Here is a 12,703-nt window from a genome sequence, read left to right on the forward strand (position 1 = left end):
TCTCCTTCGCGCCGAAAAGGTGCCCGTGCGCGGGGCCGGCAGGCAGGCAGGCACTGCGCTGGCCAGCCCGTGCCGGCGAGGTCCCTCAGGCCTGCAGTCGGGCAGCCCTTCCTCGGGGCCTCGCGCGGTTGCGTAGCAGCGGCGGGGATGCGTGCGGGCCGGCCGTGGGTGCGGCGGCCTTGGCATCTGCGGCCTTGGCATTTCCGGCCCTGCACGAGAAAACGAAGCGGCGGGTGCGGGGCTCGGCGCGAGTGCCTGCGTCCTTCCTGTCCTCGGTCGGTGTGTCGCTGACGCCCACTCTGACTGCGGACTGGCGGGCTCCGGAGGGCTCCCCCCTTGCCGGGCTGCTCTCCCCGGTGAGCGGTGGGCGCATCCTTGAGGTCGGCTTGGAAACAGGCCGCGGGGCCGGCGCTGGGTGTGGGTGCAGTTGGGGTTTGGGAGCGTGGAGCCGCCCACGCGGCGGCCCGGAGGCCTCTTGGCCCTCGGTGCGCTGGGCCACGCATGGCTGCTTGGCCAGTGTCCGCGTGAGGACTCTTGCGAGTGGACCTCGTGAAACCTCGGCTTTAGGATCGTGTCTCCCCGGGCGGGAGGGGAGAGGTGTGGCTGGAGCTGAGTGGAGAGATCTCCCTCAGAGGACGTGCTGCTCTTCGGTGCAGAAAACAGGGCTGGGCCAGGGGCCAGCGGGTGTGTGTGACCTGTCCAGGTTAGGAAGCCATGGGTTTGGCGTTTCTAACGGCAGCTTCACACTGATCTTCCTAGACAAGAGTTTCCCGCGCCCAGCTGGGCTGCTCTGAAGTCTGGACCCATGGCCAGAGACGGAGGCAGAGCTGAGGAGCTGGACCAGGAGAAATACGATGCCGATGACAATGTGAAAATCATCTGCCTGGGTGACAGCGCTGTGGGGAAATCCAAGTATGTTGGAAAATGGGGACCAGACTGGGGGTGTTGGGCCCTTGCCCCTCAGAAGCATGCTGAGCCCCGGGAATGAACGTGTTGTGGGGGGTGAGCCTTGCCCTGAGTCTTGGCAGGTGTGGAGGAAAGCCTCCCGACTGCTGAGGCATGTGTGTGGTGTGTGGGCTGCACACACTTAGGGGCACGAGCACAGCCTGTGCCCAGCTGAGCACAAGTCTGCAGGACACACTGATCTTGATAAGCTCAGCTCAAAGTGGTCGCTTAGAGCTTGGCTGACCCTTTTTTTTTTTTTAAAGTCCCAGAGAAACCCAGACTGGTTTGCTCCACAAATGCCTACAACAGCCAGGGCAAGGCCAGGCAGAAGCCAGGAGCCAGAACTCAACCCAGGGCTGCTGCAAGGGTGTCTAGAGCAGAAGTCCTTAAGCCACCACCTGCTGTCTCCCAGGGCATCAGCAGGAAGCTGGGTCAGAACACAAAGCCAGCACTGGGACCACAGCACCGCGAGAATGGGATCTGGCTTAAATGCTGCCCCTAGAGCCCACCCCAGCTGATTCTTGGAGCTGCCTTCTGTGGCTCATGCATAGGTGCAGAATTTGAAAGCCGGGGAGAGGCCCTGCAGCACTGGCGCTTTTCGCAGGAAGTACCTTTCTCATCTGTTGAGGACACCTGGCCTCCAGCAACTGTCTGGCTTGAGCAGATCTCCCAGGTGCTTTGGGCCCTCGGTGTTTTCTGTCTTCATCCTTGTTAACATATGTTTGGACTCAAGTAGCCATGAATAAATCTGCAAGGAACTTGACTGGATCACAGTCCGCCTTCATGAATTCACACTTAGCACCCCGTCCTGACTCCCACAATGCAGTTTTAGTTTAGCATTCTTCAGTTCTTTGACCATCTTCCAAAAAGTGAGGGTATGGGCCATGGCTGAATGTCTGAATCTTTATCTTGCAAGCAGGATCGCACATGGACGCCAGTTCATGTCCTGGCTGCTCTACTTCCCCTCTAGCTCCCTGTGTGCGACCTGGAAAAGCAGTAGAGGATGGGCCAAAACCTTGGGACCTGAACCCACCAACCTACATCAAACCACAACATCTACCCTCCCTTTTTTTTTTTAATATTTATTTATTTTTATTGGAAAGTCAGATATACAGAGAGGAAGAGATGATTCGATGATCATCATCCGATGATTCACTCCCCAAGTGGCTACAACGGCCGGAGGTGCGCTGATCCAAAGCCAGGAGCTCAGAGCCTCTTCCGAGTCTCCAAAATAGGTGCAGGGTCCCAAGGCTTTGGGCCGTCTCGACTGCTTTTCCAGACCACAAGCAGGGAGCTGGATGGGAAGCAGGAGCTGCCGGGTTTAGAACCGGTGCCTATATGGGATCCCGGCATGTACAAGGTGAGGATTTTAGCCACTAGTCTACTGCAATGGGCCTCTGACTGCAGCTTCTTGCTGCTATAGGCCCCGGGAGGTGTGAAGGCACAGAACTGACAGATCTGGACTCATTTCCTGTCTCCAGCATCAGCCCCAGCTGGAGGCCACTGCTGGCATTTGAGGGGGGCGGTGAAGCAGTGGTGGACCACCCTGTCTGTCTCTACTTTGGAAACAAAAAGCAAGCAAACTAGTCTGCATGCTGCCTCTAGCAACTTCCCAGACAAAACTGAGTGCCACATGTGAAGATCAGGATAGATTCAGGGTGTCTGGGGGATGGTGTGATCTGAATCTTGATTTTGTTAGACTAGTCTTGGGGTCGCACATATGGTCTCTTCTACACGTGTTCCGTGTTCTGCTGCTGTTGGGTGGAGTGGAGTGTGCACTGGTAGGTCTGACTGGGTCGTAGTGTTGTTCAAGTCCTTTCTCTGTTGATCCTGTCTGGTTGTGCCTGTTGAAAATGGGATACGTGGTAGGTCTATATTTCTCTTTTCAGTTCTTTTGATATTTGATTCATATATTCTCAGCCCTGTTAGAAAATTATGTTTTTCAAATCTTCTGTTACAATGGATTGAACCTTTTATCATTGTATTTATATTAATACATTTATTTATTTCTTACTGTTTAATTTTCTTTAATTAATGTTTTGTAGTTTTCAGCTTAGAAGTTCTATAACTGTTTTGTTAGATTTAAATATTTCTTTGTTAGTGATTATAAATAGCATTTTTACATTTCAGCATCTGTGTGTTGATTGCTTTTGTATAGCAATACACTTCATTGTGGGTTTTTTTTTTACTGTATTTATTTTTATTGGAAAGTCAGATATACAGAGAGGAGGAGAGACAGAGAGGAAGATCCTCCCCAAGTGACCATAATGGCTGGTACTGAGCTGATTCAAAGCCAGGAGCCAGGAGCTTCCTATGGATCCCCCACATGGGCACAGGGTCCCAAGGCTTTGGGCCATCCTCGACTGCTTTCCAGGCCACAGGCAGGGAGCCAGACAGGAAGTAGAGCCGCTGGGACACGAACCAGCACCCATATGGGATCTCGGTGCAGCTGGATCTCCAGCTGCTAGGCTACCACGCCAGGCCCTACGCTTGGCTTTGATTTGTTGTTCTTGCATCCTGTAACCATACTGAAGTTAACTCTGCCAGTTCTGTTTGTTTGTCATGTTTTGGGTGGGTTTTCTTTTGCTTGTTTTGTTGTTGTTGTTGTTGTTAGAATTTCTTACCTAGACTGTTAGGACAAACATTAGAGCTGTGTTTTCTGATCTATATACCTTGTGTTCTCTTGCCTTGCCTTATCACACAGGCTAGAACTTCTAGTCTTGTGTGATGCAAGAGTGGTAACAGACATCTTTGCCCAGTCTGTGATCTCCAAAGAACACATTTCTGATCTTAAGTATAGGTTTCTAATTCTTTGTTATTGTTGTTGTTAAGATTTATTTCATTTATTTTAAAGGTATAATCATGGAGAGGGGGAAAGCAAAAGCAAGCTTCAGTCTGCTGGTTCACTCCCCAAATGGCCACAATGATTGGGGTTCAACCAGGCCAAAGCCAGGAGCCAGGAGCTACATCCAGGTCTCCCTTGTGTCTGCAGGGGCCAAGCACTTGGCCCACCCTCCACTGCTTTCCCACACACATTAGCAGGGAGTGGGATCAAAAGAACAACTGCTAGGACTCGAAACGGCACCATGAGAGCTGCCAGTGTTGAGGGCCCCTCCGATAAACTTCTTTATAAGAAATTACATGGGGGCCCGGCGGCGTGGCCTAGCGGCTAAAGTCCTCACCTTGAAAGCCCCGGGATACCATTTGGGCGCCGGTTCTAATCCTGGCAGCTCCACTTCCCATCCAGCTCCCTGCTTGTGGTCTGGGAAAGCAGTTGAGGATGGCCCAATGCATTGGGACCCTGCACCCGCGTGGGAGACCCGGAAGAGGTTCCAGGTTCCCGGCTTCAGATCGGCGCGCATCGGCCCATTGCGGCTCACTTGGGGAGTGAATCATCGGACGGAAGATCTTCCTCTCTGTCTCTCCTCCTCTGTGTATATCTGGCTGTAATAAAACGAATAAATCTTTAAAAAAAAAAAAAAGAAATTACATGGAAAGAACTTTTGTGTCTTTCAGTTGTAAAATTTAAGTAGTTTTAATGCTATCTGACTCATAAGTTATAAGTGGTTTTATATCTTGAGACAGTAAATCGTCTCAATACTTGGTGTTAGGTAAGGGATAGAGAGAGGAAGACATACTAAAGGGTTACAGCTTTAATGTTATAAATAAGGTAAGGGTAACATTGGATCAAAGCCTTAAAGGAGCTGCAGAATGCAGGGAAGGTGGATGGCATTTGGGTAGAAGACATAGCTTTCCTGGCCTGCCTCCTCATGTAGCCATGCCGTGACGTGGAAATGACATACCTGAGGGCCTCACACTGGCCATCTGTGTCACTGCCTTGAAGTGAATCCCAGGATGCAGGCTTGATCCAGGAATTGTGTAGCTGTGGAGTGAACATCAGAGAAGCCTCAGGCCTGGGGGCGATCCAGTAGGGCAAGGGGGAGGTGGGGTTCACCCTGACCTTGCCCGTTGTTCTTGCAGACTCATGGAGCGGTTCCTCATGGACGGATTGTATCCTTCACAGCTGAAAGCACCTGCTCCACTAGCTCTTCGCACATTCCTGCTTTTTGGCTTCAACCTAGGAGATCACACAGGCACCACTGCTCCCTCAAGTTCACTTAGTTTGGGTTTGATGGACACCAGGAAGGTGGTAGCATTGATAGTGCACTTAGTCTGGCATAGGCATCACAACCCTGACCCTGGTCCTTCCCGTGACCTTTGGTTCTCTGATTTCAAAATTTAGCACCCTAATAAATCTATGTGGAAAGGTAGAGTGACAGAGAAAGGGGACAGATTTCTCCATCCATTGGTTGACTTCCCCAGTGCTTACTGGGCAGGAACCAAGGACGTCCTCTGGGTCTTCTGTGTGAGGAATCAGAACCCAAGTCTTTGGGCTGTCACCTGCTACCTCCAGGGTGCACTTGAGCAGCAAGCTTGTTCAGAGTCCCCTCAACTCCAAGCAGGCACCTCTGTGTGGAACGGTGGTGTCCCAAGGAGAGAATTAGCCATACACCAGATGCTCCTCTCCCAAATCCATCCCACCTAAAATGTAACTCCAAGATGGGGAAGGGCTTGTTCCACCATACAAGATCGGCTCCTTCCTCTCTGCTCCTTAATTTCTGAATGAAGTCAGCCACAGCAGCTGTCCACCTACGCCCTGACCCTGTACAAGCACACAACCACAGTGGACGGCAAGACCATCCTCGTGGGTGAGCAGCATGGAGTCCAGAGGGACTGGGAGGAGAGGAGAGGCAAGAGTGGCCCGTGGGGGGCGGTGGAGTGAGAGCCCAGGCATGAACAGATGTTGTTACAGTCCAGCCTGTCAGGGACGGTGGCAGGAGGGTGCAGGGCATTCTCTCTGACCCTGCTTCTGGGCCAGAACCAGTGTGTAGGATGCCTGCAACTGCCAGAGGGAGGAGGGACACAGAGATCTTTAACAAGGCCCTAGCTCTCCTCGCTTCATGTGTTCTCATTCAGCCAGTGTGAAGAATGGACACGTGTGTCTCCCAGACAGGTTTGACCTTCTGGGAGGTCATGGCCTTCCTCAGGCCACACCGCATGTCTGGCCTGACGGGGTTTTCACTGTGGTCAGGCCTACAGCTGGCAGGGCCCTGCATCTTGTGTGTGGGGACCAGGGAGGCTTTCTGGCAGCACTGCCTTCCCTCCCAGCACGCATGTCTCACTGCACACTCGGGCCTCCCCACATGAATTCACACGTGTACACATCACTACATGTAAGGTGGTGTCCTCCCCACTTGCATTCACATGTGTGCATTTTGTGTTTTCACACAGACCCCGCACAGAAGTGCATGCTCCCGCCCCAGTAGGCATGTAGAGCTGTATTTCTATTGCAGACTTTTGGGACACAGCAGGCCAGGAGCGGTTCCAGAGCATGCATGCCTCCTACTATCACAAGGCCCACGCCTGTATCATGGTACGTGATCAGCTGGGAGGTAGACAAAGGCCCTGGGCAAATCTGGCCTGAGGAGTATTGTGGGAGAAAGGCTCTGGTCCACCAAGGGCTCTGGTCCACCAAGTACACAACATACCTCATGTGTTCCCCAGAGGTTCTGGGTGGGAACTCAAGACAACACTTGTTTACTGAAACACTCCCAGCTAAATCTCCTGCCCCTTGTGGAAGTATTCCACCTGCTAACCCTCCTTCCACATGCTAGATGAGATCCTGCGCTGGGGGATTTAGAAATTGGTTCAGCAGCTTACCAAGTGGTTGTGCTCCACAACATTTTTTTTTTAAAAGATTTTGATTGGAGAGGCATATTCACAGAGAAGGAGAGATAGACAGAATGACCTTCTGTCTGGCCACTCCCCAAGTGGTCGTAACAGCCAGAACTGAGCCATTCTGAAGCCAGGAGCCAGGAGCTTTGCCTGGGTCTCCCAGTGGAGAGTCCCAAGGCATTGGGCCATTGTCTGCTGCTTTCCCAGGCCGTAAGAAGGAAGCTGGGTAGGAAGTGGAACAGCTGGGACATGAACCAATGCCCACATGGGATTCTGGCTTGTTGCAAGGTGAGCATTTAGCCACTGAGGCATCAAACCAACCTGTAACCTCTTTTTAAAAGTTACTTATTTGAAAAAGGTACATATAGCGCTCCCATTAACTGGTTTACCCCCCCCCCCCCAATACCTATAACAGCTGTGATAGCCCAAAGCCAGGAACTAGGAACTAAATACAGGTATCCAGCAACTTGAGGCATCATTTGCAGGAAGCTGCAATCCACATGGAATGCGAGCATACCCCCGTCAGCAAATGAGCTGCTGTGCCAGTGCCTGCCAGGTCCATGAGTTTATCCGTGGACGCTGGGGCTCAGCACCTTGTGGCTGTTGTGCTGTCTGGAAGAAGCTCCTTTGAGGAGCTCCCGTGAGGAGCCGGAGGGTTCTCTAAAGTGGTGACTTGGAATTTGCCTGTTGAGCTCTGTTGTTAGAATGGCCTTCAGTCCTCGTGTTTCTTCGCTGATGTCTTGAAATAGATTGAATCAAGAAAAAGCCAGTGAAATTATAAGCTAAAGGATAATGTAGAAAATTAAAGTGACAGAGTGAATAGAAGACTAAAGAAAACTATGAAACTAATATCAAAGGAAAATTCAAATAGCACTCAAAAGTATCACAAACGGATCTTAAAATAGGGAGCTGTGCTGTGGAGCTGCCACTTAAGCTGCTGCCCGCAGTACTGTCAGCTCAACTCTGCAGCTGTCTAGGGAGTGAACCAGTAGATGAAAGATCTCGTCTTTGCTCTCTGTCACTCTTCCTTTCAAATATATAGAAATAGATCTTTTAAAAGAAGTTTATACTTGTTAGGTAAATAGGATTACCAAGAAAACAAAAAGGAATAGAAGATTATAAAAACACCTTTGGATCTGAAAGCTCAGAAACTTCCCTGAGATGAGCAGGTATGATCAGAGGAGCCCATACTTGGGTGAATCCCCAAACCAAGAGCTTGCCTGCTTAGGAGTGAGTCATCTGGCCCTGGCATGTAGACACCATGTCCCTGAACTGTCTTCCTTTGCCCTTGGCAGGTGTTTGATGTGCAGAGGAAGGTCACCTATAAGAACCTGAGCACCTGGTATGCCGAGCTGCGGGAGTTCAGGCCAGAGATCCCGTGCATCGTAGTGGCCAATAAGATTGATGGTGGGGCCATCCCTGCACCTGTGCACCAGCAGTTCATGGGGAACCCGTCAGTGTACATTCCTACACTTGCTGGGGTGGGCAGCCCTGGGTGATCCACCCTACTCCCCATCATCTTTGCTTGCATGCACTTCCTATCTTCCTAGTTCCCTGAACTCTAGGGTCCAGCCCTTGGTCATCACCACACAGCTCACTGGGATGCAGTCGTGATTCAACCCCTTCCAAACCCCCACCCTTTTCCTTGATAGACACACCAGTATCCCATCCTCTCTCTACAGCGGACATAAAAGTAACCCAGAAAAGCTTCAGTTTTGCAAAGAAATTCTCTCTCCCCCTGTATTTTGTCTCAGCTGCTGATGGCACCAATGTTGTAAAGGTAATGGTAGCCTGGTGAGATCGGGACCAGGTGGTACACTCACCAGGGGAAGTGGGGGTTGGGGAGGATGGGGTCGTGTGTGGGCACATGTGTTGGAGAGAGAGGAGGGTGATGGGCTTAGGCTTAAGCAAAAATTCATTGGCCATATCTAGTATCTAGGTGACTTGAAGGGTGAGCTGGCTTATTCCAGGGCCTTCTGCTGACTGCCACCCTTCACTTCCTCCATTTGCGCTTCACCCCCAGCTCTTCAGTGACGCAATTCGGTTAGCTGTGTCATATAAACAGAACTCCCAGGACTTCATGGATGAAGTGTTGCAGGAGCTGGAGGTAGGCCAGGAAATGTTTGGGGTGGGATAGGCAACACAAGGTTTCTCAGGCATATGCAGGACCACAGCTGTTGCCTGCCTTTGCTAACTTCACATGTCTGCGCCAGCTGCACAGAGCTAGGCCTTACTTGTGACTTTGTTCACAGAATTTCAAGCTAGAAGAGGAGGAGGAGAATGTACCAGACCAAGAGCAGAGTGGCAGCATCGGGAGCCCCTCTCCCTCCTAACATGGCCTCCAAGGGTTGCAGGGATGGGGGTCTCTGAGAGAGCCTCTGTCCCGGCCATCCCCTCCTCCAGCTGCTGTAAGCCCTCCCATCCTGTTTGCCTCTCCCACATCTGTGACCCTAACACAGGGTAAGGACAGCACCAGCAGGCTCCATGTGCCAGGTCTTTGCCCAGTAGTCCTTGGGTGGAGTTGAGTGTCATGTCATTAATATTTCCCCAGGTGGAAAGCAGGCAGAGGCTGTACAATTTTTTAATAAAAGGAAATTTGGGTGGTTAGGGACTAGTTCTTTTGTTTCTACCAAGGGAGTGTTTGCTAGTCACCACCACCCCCCCACACACACACACTTTTTAATGCTTAAGAAACAGGGAGAGTTCTGTCTGCTGGCTTAATCCCCAGATGTTCCCAGTGGGCAGGACCAGATCAGGTCAGAGGCTCTCCCACACAGGTACAGGGGACCCAACTACTGAGTCCTAACGACTGCCTTCCAGAGTCTACACTGCAGGAAGCTAGAATCAGGAAGTTGTAGGCACAGGCACTCCGGTGTGGAATGTGAGTGTCCTGTCTCCCTGCCCAGTGCTGGCTCAGCCTGCTGCACAATGTATGAGGCCTTCACTCTTGTCCCTGAGTTCTCTGTTCTTTCCTCTTCAATCTCCCATGTAACTTTTTGAAAGATTTATTTACATGGAAAGACAGAGTTTTACAGAGAGAAAAATCTGACATCCACTGATTTACTCAGCAGATAGCTGAAATGACCAGAGCTGAGCCAATCTGAAGCCAGGAGTCAGTAGCCTCCTGCATGTCTCCTACATAGGTGCAGGGTCCCAAGGCTTAGGGCCCATCCTCTGCTGCTTTCCCAGGAGACAAGCAGGGAGCTGGATCGGAAGTGGAGAAGCCAGGACACAAACCGGCACCCATATGGCAGAAAATTGGTCTCTCCCAATTAACTGGAAAAAAAAAATACATTGAGAGGACAGTAAACTCATTCCACATGTTTGAGTATGTGCTCTGTTTAGGAGCTTCCATAGATAAGGGCAAGATTCGATTAAAATCCAATGGCAGAGCTGGCCACATTGAGTGGCAGATAGGTCAATACAATCACACTATGAGAGACACTCACTTAGAACTTGATAAGTTTAAAGGGGTGTCCTTTACAAATCCCTGTTTCAGCATAGGAAACTTCCTGTTCTTGCTAACCCTCCTGTAGGTGGCCCCTCCCCTCCCAATATGATTTTATGATCATCTTGTACATCATTTGCGTTGCTTTCACTAATTTATTTGGCTTCTTTTTTACAGTAAAGTTGGATTGCATAAACAATGTGTCTATGTGTGTTGTGGGTCTGAAGTGTACTGAGCAAAAAGACACAAAAGAATTTGTTTCTATTGCTTCCCAGGATTAGGGCTAGGGTTAAAGCCAGTCCAAACCTGGGAACCAAGGACCCATTCACTGCTGCTTCCCAGGGTTACTGTTAGGGTTAGGGCCAATCCAAAGCTGGGAACCAAGGACCCGTTCACTGCTGCTTCGCAGGATTAGGGTTAGGGCCAGTCCAAAGCTGCTTCCCTTGTGAATGACTGGAACATCAGCACTGAAGATCTCCATTCTTACTGTTTCAGATAGCTGCTTTCCCTTTCCCTGATCTTGCACATTTCATGCCATTCCACTTGCCCACCAATCCCTTGTGGCCTCCTCCTCCCTAATCCCTGCCCACGTACCATTCCCCTCTGCAGCTTCAACAATCCCATCCAGTATCTCACAGCCGCCTTCCTATCCACTTCCTTTTCCTCCCTCACTTCCTCCTCTCCCCCTGCACGTGCAGCTGCCCATCCTCCTCCGTATTGCTCCATTCCCCTGTCCTAGCAGCCCCCCCATCTTACCACCATGGTAGATGTTTCTCTTCTCTCCCCCTCCACCCCCCCTCCTGTTCCTAACCTGCTGGAATAAAAGATCTCCTAAGTGCCTCTATGCATCTGGCATTTTGCCTTATAGCAGCAAACCCACCCTGAAAAGAGGACTTGGCTGAGGGAAGTTAGCTGTGCTTAAGGACTTATTGCAGGTAAAGACTAACTCCCAGGGTCTGGTTTAGTAGGAAACTGGAGCCAGAAGTCTGGCTGAATATCAGTGTGGGTACTATTCCATGGGACAGAACTGAGAGATAAGATGCCTTCCATGAATAGCTATAGGTTAAGACACTCAAGAACAACTATTTCTCCTTTGAACTAATGGGTCTTAGGTTGTGGGTTTGGCAGAATGGTTGGTTTGCCACTTGGAATACCTGCTTTGGGTGTCATTGCCTGGATGTAGGTTCTTGATCTGTCTGTATCTCGCCTCCTTCAAAGGTAGACCCTGAGAGTCCACACTCCTGGCTCAAAGGTTGAATCCCTGCCACCAGGTCCTGGCCTTACCCTGGCCCAGCCTCGGCAGCTGTTTTGGGTGTGACCCAGTGGGTATCACCTCTCTCTGCCTTGTTATTTTCAAATACATAAAATATTTAAGTGATTCAAATACTCAATTTAAGAGATCTCACTTGACTGAAATTTCACACATACATTTCCCATTACTATGGTAAGATGGAGCTTTAAAATGACAGATTTTCTGTTACTGTAAATGAGAATTTTCTTAAGAGTTCAAAGTTTTGGGGATGGTGTTGTGGCACAGCAGGTGAGGCTGCTGCTTGCGATACCAACATCCTCATCTGAAGCCCTGATTTGTTTCTGGGTTGTTTTTTTTTTTTATGTTGTTTACAAAGTTGACAAGATGCACACCCTTGAGGACCCTGATTAGGGTGGAGAGGGTCAAGGTATGGGAGATGGTGGGTGGGATGAATACTTCTAATTTTCCCTTCCCTCTGCGTGTATGTCGGGGGAGGGGCTGCCCCCAGCTGTCAAACCACACCAGCACCCAGGGATGGGAGATGTCTGCCTGACGTCATCCTAGAAACCCTGAAGTGGAGAAAAATGTTTCAAGAGTATTGCTTGAGTGGTTTTAATAGTTCTGAGATGCTGCTGGTTTCATTGCTGCAGGTTTGAGAAAATCCTTCCAGGGTCCATGGCTGACAGAGCCCATCCAGTGCATCCACTCACCCAGACACTTGCTGCCAAAGCTCAGCCAGGAGAGTTGTCCAACCTGTTCTCCCCATCTTCTGACGTGGCACTGCCATCCTCTGCAGGCCCAAATGGGTTAGGGCCATCTTGTCCCATATGTGCCTGGGCATGTCACCCACTGCATAGGCATCAGCAATAGAAAAAGCCCAGTCCTGATACATATATTCAAAAGTTAGACCACAAATCCTATGCTTCTCCCTGTGGCCATAGCTTTGAGTCTAGTGGTCCAGTTGGGGACCTGGAGTGACCACAGACCTGATTCACATATGCCAACCAGGACAGTGTCTGGTTCAGTCCATCACCCATAACAGCCTATGCACACACTGGTGATTGTCATTGCCTGGTTAACTTTGCCCCCAGTCCCATGTCACATGCAAACCAATGGTTGCTGCAGCCCAGCCCAGCGTGCCACTGGCTCTTGTGCATACCGGCAGGAAGTGCAGCCTAGGTGGGGTGACTCCCAGTAACTCCCACCAGACCCTCCCCAGCCCCCAGTTCCTGTGCCTGATAGGCTGATTCATGCCACATCCCATCTAGCTCTCATATATACCTATGGGTGTTACAACTTAGCCCACCCCACTCCACAGCCCA

General features: G+C 50.6%; 1 protein-coding gene across 2 annotated transcripts; it reads left to right on the plus strand.

Annotated features, from left to right (window-relative positions):
- The first annotated feature begins 641 nt into the window (after positions 1-641).
- Positions 642-9,288, plus strand: RABL2B (RAB, member of RAS oncogene family like 2B). 2 transcript variants are annotated; one of them, XM_058673632.1, is made up of 8 exons: positions 642-912; positions 4,927-4,956; positions 5,575-5,654; positions 6,300-6,379; positions 7,977-8,088; positions 8,334-8,461; positions 8,705-8,788; positions 8,934-9,288. In XM_058673632.1, the coding sequence occupies exons 1-8, from the start codon at positions 806-808 to the stop codon at positions 9,012-9,014; spliced, it is 702 nt and encodes a 233-aa protein (XP_058529615.1). In that variant the 5' UTR covers positions 642-805; the 3' UTR covers positions 9,015-9,288. The 2 variants fall into 2 exon arrangements, with proteins under 2 accessions (XP_058529615.1, XP_004589460.2); XM_004589403.4 differs by having other exon boundaries at positions 667-912; positions 8,364-8,461.
- Positions 9,289-12,703: the final 3,415 nt, after the last annotated feature.

Source organism: Ochotona princeps, chromosome 15 (genome assembly GCF_030435755.1).
Source record: "Ochotona princeps isolate mOchPri1 chromosome 15, mOchPri1.hap1, whole genome shotgun sequence".
Classification (NCBI taxonomy): domain Eukaryota; kingdom Metazoa; phylum Chordata; class Mammalia; order Lagomorpha; family Ochotonidae; genus Ochotona; species Ochotona princeps.

Bases quoted from the DNA above. Each gene is read 5' to 3' on its own strand.
- RABL2B (XM_058673632.1), top strand. From the start codon at position 806: ATGGCCAGAGACGGAGGCAGAGCTGAGGAGCTGGACCAGGAGAAATAC. The intron at 4,957-5,574 runs GTATCCTTCACA...TTCTGAATGAAG, and splicing joins CGGTTCCTCATGGACGGATT to TCAGCCACAGCAGCTGTCCA. The intron at 5,655-6,299 runs GTGAGCAGCATG...TTTCTATTGCAG, and splicing joins CGGCAAGACCATCCTCGTGG to ACTTTTGGGACACAGCAGGC.